The sequence below is a fragment of the Citrus sinensis genome, chromosome 4 (genome assembly GCF_022201045.2).
Source record: "Citrus sinensis cultivar Valencia sweet orange chromosome 4, DVS_A1.0, whole genome shotgun sequence".
In the NCBI taxonomy this organism is placed as follows: Eukaryota; Viridiplantae; Streptophyta; class Magnoliopsida; order Sapindales; family Rutaceae; genus Citrus; species Citrus sinensis.
The window spans coordinates 2,847,309-2,864,408 of NC_068559.1; the positions used below are offsets into that span (position 1 = coordinate 2,847,309).

Below are 17,100 nucleotides of genomic sequence, written 5' to 3' on the forward strand. Positions count from 1 at the left end.
GTTAGTTGATGATTCTTTATCATTTGGAATATAATCTTCTTTTCCCTTATAAGACTCGAACACCAAATCTGCAATAGTATTTCTCCTTATAAAGTTGTGTAGAGTCATTGATGTGGCAACAACTACTTGCTTATCAAATTTGAAATTAGGCATATGTTGCAAAATTTTCCACCGTGCCTTCCATACTCCAAAGGTACATTCAATAACACTACGCAATAATGAATGTGCAAAATTGAATGTCTCTCGACTATTCCTTGGTAGACCACTATTGCAAAATTCATGAAGATAATATATATCTCCTTTAAAAGGAGTTAGAAAACTTTTCATATTTGGATATTCCCCCCATCAACCAAGTAATATTTACCTACAAATTATAAAAAAAATTAATTATTCTTATTTTAAAAGAAGAAGAAAAAAGTACAATAACACTTACAAAGTGAAGAACTTACCATTTGGTGGTTTAGGACATTTTACATCATCATTTTTCAATGCCTCCAAAAATATACGAGTATCATGTGCAATTCCTTTTCATCTAGGCCACATAAATGTAAATAACATGTCAAAATCACATGTTGTCGTTATATTGTGAGTAGGAATACATTTTCTACCAATGTATGGAATTTGCTCATCCACCGGAAGCGAGGCAAAAATATGAGTCCCATCAATAGCTTCGATACAATCCTAAAATGTAATATATTAATACAAGAAACTAAAATGATTTATAAATATATTAGTCATGAATTAAAAAAATATGTATAAATTACCTTAAATTATGGCCAATACTTTGGATTTCGTTGAATGTATTGTGGAGTTTCATCAAAATTATCAGGTGCTCTAATTTTTTTACTAGCTAACTTCATCATTACTTTTAAAACATGTTCAAATTGACGGCTCACAGTCTCACCTGAATGTTGAAATTTTTCTTAAACCATTCGATTTCCAAGATTGTGCCCTAAGATCATAAAAAAACATACTTACAACTTCTTCCAGGTTCACACCTCTAGTAGTTGTTAAACCGTAACTTCTTAATCTATTACATAATTTGCAAAATACATGCTTTTCCATCCAAAACATTTCATGGCAACGTCAATCATTGCCATTAAGTACCTCCATAATAAATTTCCATCATGTATGAGGAGAATTTCTACATGACTCTTTAACTAAAAAATTAATATGATAGTATACCATTGTTCTTGTAACAGTTAGGATAATTTCATCAACATCTTACCATTTCTAGCTGCTTGTTCCAAATATTGTTCATTGGTGTCATCATCTGAATCACTTGATGACATTATGTAACAAATACAAGATAGAAAATGATAAATAGCTTTACTCAAGAGACTTTTCAAAATGATTGATATTTAAAGAAAAAATAGCAAACTTAATTTGTCTTTTTTTTTCTTTAAAACATAAAAATGAAATCTAAAAAGGAAATGACAAATCTTACAACTTTAGCTTTGAATCAGACAAAACAAGAGAGCTAACAAAAAAAAAAAATCATCGTCTAATGATAACATAATAGCAAAGACGAGTTTATAAAAGTTGTTACAAATTTAAAAAAAAATCCTGAAATAATACATTAATCCAAATTAATATAAAAATACTAGTACAAACTTAATTAAAAAAGAACTAACATAGAAATACTAGCACAAAATAGTTTCTAAATTTCATATGTCATCTTGTTGATCCTCAACCACTTAAGTTGATACTTCGGCTCACTCAAAGCAACAAAAGTCTCTCTATTTGCCTTTTTGTGAACAAACGAATGCCCAACTTAAATAGAGGAGACATTGGCTAGCATCCTGGAAGTGTAGCTAACTTGTCAAGAACCTCCTAAACACTACAACCGTGCTTATTCTTAACTGCCTCACAAAGTTCATGAAGTTGTTTGGTCAACTTAGATGAAATAGATCTTTTCATGTTAACTTTCTTTAATTGCTTTCTTCTAGGTGGAATCTTTTCCAAACGGTCACTACATCCTATTTTATCATGGTTGACTTCTTCAAAATTTGCACTATCCACCGGAGCAATGTCATCCTCAATAATATTTTCAAAACTAGAATGATTGCATAAACGAGGTGTTACACCAGAAGTTGGTGCCCAAGCTTTTGCTCCCATTGCTGTAACATCACGAAATAATTCATCTAACATAAAAGCATGGTCTAGTCCCTTAATTCAAATTTTGCAGCTTCTGAGTGTTTCTGTTATTATAATTTTAGAATTAGTGACATAAAAATTTAATACATGAATTAAACTTAAAATAACTTGAATTTAAATAACCTACTTGTAACTTTGCCTCCCACCATTCATTTATACCTTCTATTGTTTGTCTCTCCATATTCCAACCTAGCCATGTTTCTCCCCTCACCAATGCATCCCATATCTGCTACTCTTTCTTCACAATATCCCAACGGTTCCTATGTTGCTTTCGATCATAATTTTTATTGGTTGCCGCTATGAAATTTTCTATAAGATATTTCTAACTTTGCTTACTTAAATGTGTTCCACTTTTATTACCAACTCTCACTTGCTCCACAACCAAATTAAGCCAAATTTCATGTGATTTTGGATCCCAAATAGCTTTGGATTTTCCTTGGGAGACACCATCAGTTGTCATATAATTCTAGCTAAAGGTAATAGATATTTATCAATAGACATATCAACAATACCAAATCAGAGCAAGAATAATAGAAAATCAATAAACACAAAAGAATATAAAAAAATTCGGCAAAATAATTCCAGTAACTAATGCCACAGCTACCAATATCTTCAAAATATTAAATATCTATTGTTGTAATTTTAATTTCAGTTACTTGTTACTGCACATGCATGTCATATAATATGCAGATCAAACAATATTCTTCATTTTGAACAACTCAAACTAAATGCAATTCCTCACTTTACATTCTGAACAATAACATTTCTATATGCCGACATGAATAAAAACTCATGTGAAATAAACAAAAACTTTATAAATTAACAATACAAAATTAATTAAATTTCATTTGCAAACTTAACTTCTACTCCATATTCCATCAATTCTCAAAACATTATTTTTCGTTCCAAGTCAACTTTATAAATTTACTTAAAAAAAATTTAAATAAAGCATAACCGAATGGATAAAGAATCAAAGCAAAATATTTCCGTATATATATACACAATGGTTCTCCTACATGGACGGCCGCGTTAGCTTTAAAATGCGGATATCAAATTATGGCCGTTGGATAAATCTAACAGTTGCAAGCATTTTAGAGGTTATTGACAGTATTTTTAATTATTTTTTTAAAAGAGAAAAGAAAAATCACGTGATATTACTTTTTTTCCTTCTCTTTCACTCAATCTCAAACATCAAAACAAAATGTTTTAATGAACGAAGCTAAAACATTTTCCTTCTCTTATAAGCCACATTTCTTCTTCGTGGGTGTCCACATTTTATTTTTTATTTTTTTGCTTGTTTGAGCAAATGTAGTTACTACATTTTTGTTTCGGGTGAGTTAGTACTTAGTTTATTTTTTCTTGTTTGACTCGGTACCTAGTTGAGTTGTTTGGTTGACTTGTGGTGAGTTTTAGCTGCTTTGGTTAACTCAGTACCGAGTTGTGTTAGGCTTGGTTATTTATGTAGACTTAATGCTGAGTTTGGTTTTCTTGTTATGAGTTGATTTGTTTTTGGATGACTCAGTACCAAGTTAATTACTTTTCTTCTTTCATTTTTTTTAAATGATAAGAAGCCTTTTGTTTTCTATTTCAGCTAATGGATTCTGAGAATATGGGTGATCAATCAAGCGGTGGGGAAACTTTGTGCTCACCTAATGTAGCTTCTGACTATAAGTCACATAAAGGGCAAGAATTTGATAATTCAGAAGAAGTTTTTGCTTGTTACAACAAGTATGCCAATGAGGTTGTTTTAGCATTAGAATTCATTATAGTCAAAGAAGTAAGGATAGTAACGAAATATTAAAGGAGTATGTGTGCTTTTTTTTAAAAAAAAGAAATCATTGCAATCAAGTGCTTGCGTGGGTAATGGGTTGAAAAGGCGTCGACCTATAGTACGTGATGGTTGCGGTGCAAAACTTGCAGTGGTGAAGTCAAAATCAGGTAAATATATGGTTAGCGTATTTGTTGAGAATCATAATCACTCATTAACAACACCTCAAAGAAGACATCTACTGAGGTCTCATCGGTCTGTTTCAGAGGTAAAGAAATGCTTGAGTCAACAGTTTGCATCAGTAAATATTCAAACACATCAGCAAATTAGTTTTTTTAAAATACAAGCTGGGGGCTTGCAGAACATGGGTTGTATGGAAAAAGATATTTATAGTCATAAAAAAAATTAGAGAAATGAATTAAAAGAGCATGATGCATCTTTGTTGTATGACCATTTTCTAGCCGAGCAAGAAAAAAACCCATCATTTTTTTTTCAAAATTAAGTTTGGAACTGATAATCAAATAACTGATTGTTTCTAGGCTGATGCAATAAGTCGGCGGGCATACAAGTTTTACGGAGATGTAGTTGTGTTTGATACCACGTACAACATGAATTGTTATGGTATGATTTTTGCACCAATAGTTGGAGTGAATAACCATGATCAAACTATTGTTTTCGGTAGTGCATCTCTAAATGATGAGACTACAGAGTCATTTGTTTAGCTATTTGAGCAATTTAAGGAAGCTATGCTAGGTGATGACCCAAAAATGATCATCACTTATCAAAATCCTGCAATAACAAAAGCTATTCATCAAGCCTTGCTGAACACTTATCATAGATTTTGTAGTTGGCACATTTTAAACAAAGTTTTCTGAAAAGTTAAATACAGTGGTGTATCAAGATCATTATCGGCACTTTCAAAAATGCATTTGGGAATAAAAAACCACTAAAGAGTTTGATGCAATGTGGATGGATGTTGTTGAGAAAGCAGATTTGATTGAAAATGTTTGGCTACATGGAGTGTATCAAATCATATCAAAATGGATGCCTGCATATGTCAAACATGATTTTTCAGCTGAAATGTCAAGTAGCCAACGTGCTGAGAGCAATCATGCATTCTTCAAGAGGTATGTTTCGAAAAAGAATTCACTTATTGACTTTGTTTTTTTAATTTAATCGAGCACTTGCACGACAATGTCATGAGGAGCTAATACTTACCCATAAAGACATTAATGAAATGCCATTGTTGGAATTGCCACTAAATATGGAGAAGCAAATGGCTGGGATTTATATACGTGATATTTTTTATAAGTTTCAATCTGAATTATGGGATAGCTTGTCACATCTGATTGAGGTTGTGAGTGAGGATGAAGAAAATAGGATATATAATGTTGTGAGTGAAAAAAAAAGATGTTTATAACGTGCACAAAGTCATTCGCGACAAAAATATAAATTTTGTTTCATGCATTTGCAAGAATTTCAATAATAAAGGTATCCCCTGTAAACACATTATAGCCTTATTGAAGAAATTGCAAGTTACTTTGTTACCTGATGCTTATATTTTGAAGATATGGACTAAAATAGCCAAACTAGAGAAGGTTGTGGATGATGATGGAGAAGAAATAAAAGATTGTAAGGACAAATCGTTACTCTTGCGGAGGACCAAGTTGTTTCATTTTGCTTCAGAGGTGATTGATCAAGTTGTTTCAAGTGAAGAATCAAGTCAAATGTTCATTGATAGCTTAGAAAATCTATGAAAAAAAGTTAAGTCAATAATGAATAGTTGTAAAAATGGGGAAGTTTTAGGAAACGATAGTTTTATTCGACAACCACAATTCAATGAACCACTTGAAGTCAGGTTTAAAGGGTGTGGCAAACTAATTAAAGGAAGAAAAGAAAAGGCAAACGAGAAGGCGAAAGAGAAAGGTAGGCGTTACAATGGATGTGGACAAGTTGGTCAATCCATAAGAGAAACTGTTAAATGCTTCTCACTAGGTAAATATGTCTTTTATTTGGGATAATAATTCTTTTTGACTTTGTGCATTTTGCTAATAAGTTATTTTTTTATATGATTTAGATATATGGTGGATAGGGAACCAAATTTGAATTTGTTGAAACTCTTATTCTTCCAGAGATAGTATCTATTTATTAAAATTTGCAATTTACTATATTAGATTTGTATGAATTTAATGTCTCTTGTTAAAAATAAGATTAACTAAATCTTTTTATTTGACTTATTGTTACAAGATGATGGATCTTTATATAGTAGATGTCAAATTATGAAGATTGTTGACGTTTAAAAGATACTAAATTGATGCAGAATTTTGTGTGCACCGTTGCACTTTTTTGTTTGTGCAAATTAAGATCATCATGACCATTTGCAGATTCTGGATTCAGTCAATATCAACTGTAAAGAACATAATTCCAAAATCAATATACACTTTTTTTTTTTTATAAGAATATACACTTGTTAACTGCAAATAAATTCTCATATTTGCAAGATTGAGAAGTACAAGAAAAAATAAATCCAGTGACGAGTCAAACAAGAAAAAATAAATTGAGTACCAAATCACTCAAATACATCAATGTATTGGCTGCGGCTGCCTTTGCTCAAATAAGCAGAAAAGAAGAAAAAAATTGAAATTTGGACATATACGAAGAAGATGGAAGGTGGCTGAGAGCTTTATTGGAGCATTGGTTGATTTTCTTCACTAGAGTTTTTCATTTTGGCTTCAATACAGTGATTTGATTTGGCTTGGATGTTTGAGATTGAGTGAAAGAGAATGAAATAAAGTACTATCACGTGATTTTGTTTTCTCTTTTTAAAAAAAAATTAAAAATATTGAAGGTGAGTCCATATCAATAGCCTCTAACATGCTTTCAACCGTTAGATTTATCTAATAGCCTTAAATTGATATCCGCATTTTGAAGCTAATGCGGGCGTCCGTGTAGGAGAACCACTGTATGTGTGTACACACACATTAAAAAATTAAAAATAAGATGTAAATAAAAATATGATATTACAAAAACAAATCTTTTTTTTTTTTTGATAGAAAAAAAAAAATCTTATTTGAAAGAAGATTGGTGTGGCAATTGTGCTCCTTTTTTTTTTTTTTTGTTGAACAATGAAGAGGCAAAACAAGAAAAATACTTAAGAAATAGGCTTTAAGGGTTTGAATATAAATGTAATATTTTTTTGTTCCTTTGTTAATTTAAAGTTAATTTAAGAATTATAAAAAGTGTAATAAATGAGAAAATAGTTTCTCAAAAAGTTTTTTGGGAAAAGTTAAAATTCCTAACTTCTCCCCCAAAGACTTTTTGAATTAAAAAAATGACTTTTGGTTTGACGCCTCAATAGCTCTTAAAGATATTTTTTAATTTTAAAAATAAAAAAAAGAGCTTAATTAAGCTAAATAATTTTTTATTTAACAAATCAGTAGTAATTAGCATCTTTCTTAGCAAAATAATTTTTTTGGCTAAAAAATAATGTAAAATTTTTTTAAAGTACTGGAACCTACATATTTTTGAAGAGGCTGTATGTTACAAGTTGTAACTTAGAATAATTTTTTTTTTCATGTAAATCATTCAAAATGGCTTTAAAAATTCTAAGAATATATCGTTTAGTGACTTAAAAGTAATTGAAAAAATGGATTCTTTATAAACTTCAATTAAATCAAAATAATGATTTTTTTTCCAAATAATCATTAAATTATTACTTTTGAACACTTCAAAATTTGACCACTTCAAAAACTACGAAAAAATTCGAACACGTGGATGAAAAAATTAGCTCAATGTTAAAATTCTTCTCACAGCCCACACTCGGTCCAAATTACAGCTAAACTGACGTGCCGTCGTTGATCGTTCGTTGAGACGCCGTCGCCGGTATTGCAGCCTCTGTCTTCTCTCTTACACTTCACGTCATTCAGGTACGTCATGTCATCCCCTCTGTCACTTACTGTGCTTGCTACTTGTTTCGTATGGCTTCGGTTTTTTTTTTTTCGTGATGAATAAGATTTTTTTTATTATGATTAAAATAAATTAATTTTAGTTCTTATTGTTCTATGAACTATCTGACATTGATTAAAACTATTAATTTTATTTAATTTGTAATTAATTTTAGTTTTCTCCTAACTGAAATCTCGCCTCTCTCAGTCTATTTTGTTTGTCAGATGCAAAAATGAACACTAAAAATTTCTACTTCGAATGTTCAAGCATTGTGGATCAAAGAGTCATTCTTTTGATTCGGATGATCTTATGATTACTTGCTAATGCTGGTTTGTTTACATTATTTGTGAATCAGATATGACAAGAATCATTATAAATTTAACTTGCTATGTGCTTGATGCTAATTATTATCTAATATGATATTTGCAGTAAAGTTATCTGTTTTTGATATTGTTAATTAAGGGTTTTTATTGTTTGGTGAATTGGATTTATTTTACAGAGTGAGGATTGATAGTTATGGGGTGGTTTAGAGCTAGTTCAGGCGTGGCAAAGCTTGCCATTAGGAGGACTCTATCTCAGGGTTGTTCTTATACAACAAGGGCGCAGGTCTTTCCTTCACGATCCCGGTGTTTTCATAGCACGGTTTTAAAATCAAAGGCACAGTCTGCACCTGTGCCGCGCCCTGTACCTTTATCTAGGTTGACTGATAACTTCTTGGATGGCACTAGTAGTGTTTATTTAGAGGAGCTCCAGAGGTCCTGGGAAGCTGACCCGAATAGTGTTGATGAGTCCTGGCAAAATTTCTTTAGAAATTTTGTGGGTCAGGCTGCTACTTCTCCTGGAATTTCAGGCCAAACAATTCAGGAGAGTATGCGTTTGTTGTTGCTTGTGAGGGCTTACCAGGTTAATGGTCATATGAAAGCAAAGTTGGACCCATTGGGGTTGGAAGAAAGAGAAATCCCTGATGACTTGGACCCAGCTTTTTATGGATTTACAGAAGCTGATCTGGATAGGGAATTTTTTCTGGGGGTGTGGAGTATGGCTGGATTTTTGTCAGAGAATCGTCCTGTGCAGACGCTTAGATCCATATTAACCCGGCTTGAGCAGGCTTATTGTGGTAGTATTGGGTTTGAATACATGCATATTTCAGATCGCGAGAAATGTAACTGGTTGAGAGACAAAATTGAAACCCCAACACCAATGCAATACAACAGGCAACGCCGTGAGGTTATTCTTGATAGGCTCGTATGGAGTACACAATTTGAGAACTTCTTGGCCACTAAGTGGACAACAGCAAAGAGGTTTGGGCTTGAAGGTGGGGAGACTTTGATTCCTGGCATGAAGGAGATGTTTGATAGGGCAGCTGATCTTGGGGTTGAGAGCATAGTTATTGGAATGCCTCACAGAGGACGACTTAATGTGTTAGGTAATGTTGTTCGAAAACCACTTCGTCAAATATTTAGTGAGTTTAGTGGTGGTACAAGGCCTGTAGATGAAGTTGGGCTCTACACTGGAACCGGTGATGTTAAGTATCACCTGGGAACTTCTTATGATCGGCCAACTAGAGGTGGTAAGAGAATTCATTTATCTTTAGTTGCCAATCCAAGTCACTTGGAAGCTGTGGACCCAGTTGTTATAGGGAAAACTAGAGCAAAGCAATACTACTCCAATGATATGGACAGGACCAAGAATATGGCTGTTTTGATTCATGGGGATGGTAGCTTTGCTGGTCAAGGTGTAGTTTATGAAACTCTACATCTGAGTGCACTTCCAAATTACTCAATTGGTGGTACTATACATATTGTGGTGAACAACCAAGTGGCATTCACCACTGATCCAATGTCGGGGAGATCCTCTCAGTACTGCACTGATGTTGCCAAGGCTTTGGATGCACCTATTTTCCATGTGAATGGGGATGACATGGAGGCAGTTGCTCATGTTTGTGAACTTGCAGCAGAATGGCGGCAGACATTTCATTCAGATGTTGTGGTTGATTTAGTGTGTTATCGTAGATTTGGCCACAATGAGATTGATGAGCCATCTTTCACCCAGCCCAAAATGTACAAGGTTAGTTCTTTTATAAATTTGAGGCTCAATCTTGCTCAACTTCTTGTAAATTTTTATTCCATAATTTTAATTTTGCCTTGTTGTTTTATACTGCTATTGTAGCATATCTTTCTATTCTCTTATTATGGTCAATTCTTATGAGCCAGCCAATCTCATATTTATGATTTAATGGATGCTAACAGATCATTCGGAGTCATCCGTCATCTCTTGAGATCTACCAAAATAAACTCTTAGAATGTCAGCATGTGACTCAAGAAGACATTAATAAGATACAAGAAAAGGTCAATAGAATCCTTAGTGAAGAATTTGTGGCCAGCAAAGATTATGTTCCAAACAGAAGGGACTGGCTTTCAGCATATTGGTCTGGGTTCAAGTCACCTGAACAGCTTTCACGCATTCGAAACACTGGGTATGTTGGTGGTTCCGTTAGATATAGGTTTTCTTTGCTGTCTCCAGCTTCTTTAGTTTGTTTCGATGTTTTGCAGGGTAAAACCAGAGATCTTGAAGAATGTTGGCAAAGCAATCACGACTCTTCCAGAAAATTTTAAGCCTCACAGGGGGGTAAAGAAGGTTTATGAACTGCGTGCACAAATGATTGAAACAGGAGAAGGAATTGACTGGGCACTTGGGGAGGCCCTTGCATTTGCTACTTTGCTGGTAGAGGGTAACCATGTGCGGTTGAGTGGTCAAGACGTGGAGAGAGGTACATTCAGTCACCGGCATTCTGTGTTGCATGATCAAGAAACTGGGGAGCAGTATTGCCCACTAGACCATGTGATGATGAATCAGGATGCGGAAATGTTCACTGTGAGCAATAGGTAATGCACCATACTTTTTCAAGTTTTGTCTTTTGTCTAGTTTGCGCTCTGCTCTCAAATTTTCATTTATAAATTCTCTGTTATAAGATCTATTTCAACATAAAGTTAGCAAAACTTATCTGTTTTACATATGCTTTAATGCCAACTGCTCAACTTATGTAGATGCTTTATTGCATTTTTTTAGGTCCATACTGATGGATGAATATGGTATAAATTGAACAAAAATTCTTTTTATTTTTTCTTTAAATTGAACAAAATTCTTATTTCTGATTTTGGAGTAGAGTATTTTTGTGGAATAAATTCTTTCTGCTTGCTGGCAGTCAAAAAGTGGATCACGTTTCCTTAAACGCCTAATAATTTTTGACAAATGGTATTTGCTCATTGTTGTTACTTACATTTGAACCTTTCCTTTTTGGTACAGTTCTCTCTCAGAGTTTGGTGTTCTTGGCTTTGAATTGGGTTACTCTATGGAAAATCCAAACTCATTGGTAATGTGGGAAGCTCAATTTGGTGACTTTGCTAATGGAGCACAAGTAATTTTTGATCAGTTTGTAAATAGTGGGGAGTCCAAGTGGTTGCGCCAATCTGGGCTTGTTGTGATGCTCCCTCATGGTTATGATGGTCAAGGCCCTGAACATTCAAGTGCACGATTGGAGCGGTTCCTTCAGGTATTTTCCTTCAGAGGATTTTTATCATCCTTCATTTTACTAATTTGACTGTGATGTTTGAATCTTTTTATAAGGGGAACAGGGATGATCAACCCTACTAACATATATGTTTATTGTGGTAGATGAGTGATGACAATCCATATGTTATACCTGAGATGGATTCAACTCTTCGGACTCAAATCCAAGAATGCAACTGGCAGATTGTGAATGTTACAACTCCTGCTAACTACTTCCATGTTTTGAGGCGTCAGGTGAGTACAACTTGTTTAATCATTAATCACTTTTCACGTTTTCTTATGTCTATATGTTTCCTGTTATGTCTTTGCAGATCCACAGAGAATTTCGTAAGCCTCTCGTTGTGATGTCACCCAAAAATCTGCTTCGTCACAAGGAATGCAAATCAAATCTTTCTGAGTTTGATGATGTACAAGGTCACCCAGGTTTTGACAAACAAGGGACTAGATTTAAACGGCTTATAAAGGATCAGAATGAGCACTCTGATCTTGAGGAGGGTATCAGACGTCTGATTCTTTGTTCTGGAAAAGTGAGTTCTGCTGTTTGTGTTGCTCTGTATTTTTTCTATAATTTTGGTGAGTTAATTCTGGGTTTCATTTGGTAGGTCTTGTAGACATATGTTACTTCATATCTTCCAACACATTCAGGACATCACTATTCGATGTGTTGCCTATGCAGGCACCTTGATTATGGCCAATGAAAATTGATACAAGATCGGCTTGATTAAGTTTTTGTAGAGATTGCTATTGACGCAACATTCTTGCCTTCTTTGCTTGCAGGTCTATTATGAGCTTAATGAAGAGCGAAAGAAGCACAGTGCAAGTGACATTGCTATTTGTAGGGTGGAACAGCTTTGTCCTTTCCCATATGACCTTGTCCAGCGGGAGCTTAAACGATATCCAAGTATGTTTTCCAAACTTTCAAAAAGGGGAGATTGTGCATCATTCACATTATTGAAGCCATTATATTTTCCCCATTTTTCTTCTATTTCCTTTACTTGATGTTTCTGTTGGACTTGGGAGCAAAATAATCTCGGCTTTCTTTATTACACATCAAAATATAAATTCTACAGCATTATCTGGTTGAGCTATTCATATCAGTGATATTGATAGATAAAAGTTACATGAATTGTATTTTTTATAATGCCAGAGTAAAGCTTATCTAACCAAATAATTTAAATCCAAGAAACTAATGCAAATCTTTTCCAAGTTCCGCCTTGGATTCTGTTGTCTTATGCTGCTGATTAAATGGCAGAAAAGTTTTTAGATAAACTTCTTGAAGTCCTCATATTTGCTGCTGGGTAGTTTATGGGTCTCTCATTTTAAGCAAATTTCTATTGAAATATGAGGCTGACTAATGTCCTACTTTGATTCTTTTAGATGCCGAGGTTGTTTGGAGCCAGGAAGAGCCAATGAACATGGGTGCGTATACCTACATTGCACCTCGCCTTTGCACTGCCATGAAAGCAGTGGATAGAGGAACCATGGAGGACATCAAATATGTTGGCCGTGCTCCATCTGCTGCCTCAGCCACTGGCTTCTATCAGGTTCACGTTAAAGAACAGTCTGAGCTAATGCAGAAAGCCATTCAACCCGAACCAATTGGTAATCCTTTCTGAAGTCTAATAAACCCTTGAGACCAGTATAAGAAGATTTTTGACTGCACCCAGATAAAACAAGCTGTGCAGTCTGAATTCTTCTTGAAACCTTTATTCCGCACATTTATTTTGATGTTTGCAATACATTTTTGCCAATTTGTCCATCGTTTTGTATCCGTAGTCATCATCTCCCCTTCTTCGTCACGATACAAAACAGTAAATGTACGGGGTCACCGTAAATCGTGTCAATTATGAAATTTTTCGCTACACTTCTTAAGTTTTCTTAGCTTACATCTTATATTTTTAATTCTCCAAAGAACTAGAGGAACATAACAATAACATGAGACCTGAAAGATTTTACAAAGAATTTGGAGAATGTAAAATTTATCGATATATGCGCATGCTTATAGGGGCCCTGAAAATCTGAGATGTTTATTTGTTTATTACTGGTGATCTGCAGCTCTTTGCTGAAGAAAAGTAGAGATACAGAAGGTCCCCTTTTTTTTTTTTCAATTTTTTGTCTTTTCCGAAAAATGTGTTTAGTAAAAGATTTTTAACTGTTTTTTTTTCTATTTTTAATATTTGAAGTGGCTCTCTCTGTCTCTCTCTTTCACTTTTTCCCCTTAAATTGGTAAGACATAAATGGTGATGATTGTGATAAGAATCAAACTAAAGGTGAGAGGAGTGATTATCACAATTTTAGCTGATGAATTGAAATATTGATTTTCAATCAACATTAGTATTGATTTTGAACCACTCTTTACAAATAAATCAAATTTCCATAATCATAATTGTAATATATATTTTTTTTCATGTTTTGATCTTTGCAAAAGCTGAGCCTTTGTGCTTATGAATCAATAATCAATAAGAGTGAATTTTATTTTTGTATATCATTGTTTAAAAAAAATACAAGCTTTCAGATTGATTTGTTATAAAAAAAAATAATAAAAGAGAATGACACTTAGTCTCGAATTCACTTTGTTAGTCTCGAATTCACCTTATTATTTAGGTTGCTAAACATTTTAACATACGGACCGATAAAAACTTTTGAAAAATCCATCAAATTAGACTAACTATAAGGAATAAATAGTAAAAGAACTTAAAACTATATTTTTTCTCTTGTACTATCTTAATGTTTGAGATGTAATGAGAACTTTAAAAAAAATTAAGAATCTATATATTTATATAAAGTTGGGACTATAAGAGGTGATGTAGTATCACCATTTCTCATTTTTGTATATTCTCTATTATCTAATAAATAGAGAAATTTTCTTTTAGATTTGACTTTTCATCTTCTCATAATTAATATTAAGGGTAAAAGCTTCTTTAGTCCCTATATTATGATGTTAGTGTCCATTTAGTCCCTGTATTTTTAAAAACACCTCAAAACGTCACTGCTACTAAATATTGACACTCATGCCATTATTTTTTATTATTTTTAACTTATTTTTACAATATTACACTTTTACAATAATGTTTCTTTTTTGGATATTAATAAAAAATTAAATTATCAAATTAAACTCAAAAATAAAATAAAAACAAAAAAGTTATATATTAATTTTTGTGGAAGCTCACGTATGTTTAAAAAATTAATATTGTAAAAAATTACATTATCAATTGTTTTTAAAAAATTAATATTTTAACTCAAGAGTGTGTTCCACAAAAATTAATATATATATTTTATTTTATTTTATTTTATTTTATTTTTTGGTGTTAAACTGGTAATTTATTTTTTTCTTTTTAATAATGTCTAAAAAATTATTATAAAAGGACAATATTATAAAAATAAGTTAAAAGGAACAAAAGATAATGGCAAAAGTGTCAATAATTTAATGGTATGGATGATTTGAGGTATTTTTAAAAATATAGGGACTAAACGAGCTTTTACCCTAATATTAATATTAGGGCAAAACTATGGTACCACAGTGGTACCATACTACAGTTGGATCTAACCATTAGATCCTGCTCTAGTGACCACTATGGGCTGGATCTAGCTGCAGCTGTGGTATGGTACGACTGTGGTACCATAAATAGACCCTTAATATTAATATTAATATATTTATATAAAGTTGAGACTACAAGAGGTGATATAGTATCACCATTTCTTATTTTTGTATATTCTCTATTATCTAATAAATAGAGAATTTTTCTTTCAGATTTGACTTTCCATCTTCTCATAATTAATTTGACTGTTATTACACAATTAATATGTAACAATTCATCAAAATGCCCACTATCTTCTCTATTTGAAACATTCTTGATCATAAATTAAACAATTAAGCAATAATTTATAAACATTTTTAATCACTCTTCTCCTCTGCCTTACCTTAATTTATAAATAGCAACAAAATAAACTAATATCTCACGTAAACATAAACACAACATAAAAGAACAAAAAATAGCAATGGCTCTAAAACATGTGCTTTTCATTTGGCCCTCACTTGCCTATCATGGCAAATATTGCAAATGCAACTAGCATGAATGATCGCCTCAACAACAATATGAAATCAGGCTATAATCTTACAACAAGACTTGAAGTTAGTGGAGGCCTAATGAAGTACTAGAACGCGTTAATGGAACTAAAATCATGCTCAAATGAGATTGTTATATTCTTCCTTAATAGCCAGGTTGATATTGGCCCTGACTGTTGCCGCGCTTTTGATATCATCACATATAATTGCTGGCCTGCAATGCTCACCTCTATCGGATTTACTGCCGAAGAAGGGAACATACTGAGAGGCTACTGTGATGTATCTTCTGCTCCTTCTCCAGGTGGCCTCGCGGTAATATATCAGCCTCAGGTTTCCAAGGTTTTGTCTCAAACAATGTGCATCTATAACACTTCTATTTCCTTAGTGTTAATTTAGTTAATGCAATTTTAAATAATTAAAAAAAATTATTTTATTTTAGCTTTGCTTTATTTTTTTCATGTTTTTTTTGGAAGTCTTGCCTCTTAATCAAATCGAATAAATAGTTAAAAGTATAATAGGAACAAAATGATAATACAAAATTCTTTTTTTAAAGCTGCGCGAAGCACAATTCTATTTCCTAGTCCGAGTAATAAATATGAGAAATATTATGGACCAAAATGTCATTGTCCCAAATAAGAATTGAACATAAAAATATTGGTTTATATCTTGCATTCTCTATTATTCATGCTTTTATACTGCGCTATGTGAACACTGAAGTCTAAAAAATTTTGTGAACCCTTAAATTGTTTATTTGCTTGTTTGTTTGTAATTACTTTATTTTTATTTGCTTTCAAGATTTTTTTTTTGGTTAAGTTTAATAACCTATGTTCGATTTCTTTTGAGGTAGGGACTAAAAATAATTAATTTAGACTTTGCTTATATTTATTTATTTTCTTTAAAAAAAAGTAGTTTCTTAGTATATGATTTATAGATTAGATTAACAAAGGAAGGAAGTTTCAAATTTGTCTTTCAATTATTTCTTGAGAAAGAAAGATGTATAAATAAGGAAGCAACAAAATGATGAGAAAGTATCCCTCCACAAGTTATGTACTTATAAAACAAGGTTCTAATTCCGTGGAGAGGGATATCTTCAACGAGCATTACAAAATTTTGAGTTCCTCACGTTGAGGTTTCTGTAATTTTTGCGTCTGCCAGTTATCAATGCTCGAACGGCATCTATATTACAAGTACAATTATACTTCTATATTGAAGTAGAGATGTAGACTCTACGTGATATTGAGGAGGTGCTGTAACTTTTAAACAATAGTTGTTATAAAAAAGGATATAATTATAAAATAAAAATTAATAGTATGTAATAAATATAATTTTTAAATAATAATTTTGACAAAATTAGTAAAGACATATAGATTTTTCATCATATAAATAAAAAATCAAATCAATTTATCTTCCAAGTTACAACAAGTAGTATTCACTAAATATTGTAGTGCTAAAACTTTTTAAGTTATAGTTTCCAACCTCAATCCTAAACAAGATAGTAGTTGTTTACTTATTATAATATTATTAATTACTTAAGAATGCACAATAACAGAAAAAAGAAAGTTTTACAATTCTAACTTTGTCTTAACCAAGAGCA

General features: G+C 32.4%; 1 protein-coding gene across 1 annotated transcript; it reads left to right on the forward strand.

The window, feature by feature from the left end:
• The first annotated feature begins 7,677 nt into the window (after nucleotides 1–7,677).
• LOC102608742 (uncharacterized) lies at nucleotides 7,678–13,304 on the forward strand. Its single transcript, XM_006485999.4, has 9 exons — nucleotides 7,678–7,851; nucleotides 8,370–9,937; nucleotides 10,120–10,346; nucleotides 10,423–10,755; nucleotides 11,177–11,423; nucleotides 11,546–11,674; nucleotides 11,752–11,967; nucleotides 12,218–12,341; nucleotides 12,818–13,304. The coding sequence occupies exons 2-9, from the start codon at nucleotides 8,387–8,389 to the stop codon at nucleotides 13,054–13,056; spliced, it is 3,066 nt and encodes a 1,021-aa protein (XP_006486062.1). The 5' UTR covers nucleotides 7,678–7,851; nucleotides 8,370–8,386; the 3' UTR covers nucleotides 13,057–13,304.
• The last annotated feature ends 3,796 nt before the right edge of the window (nucleotides 13,305–17,100 follow it).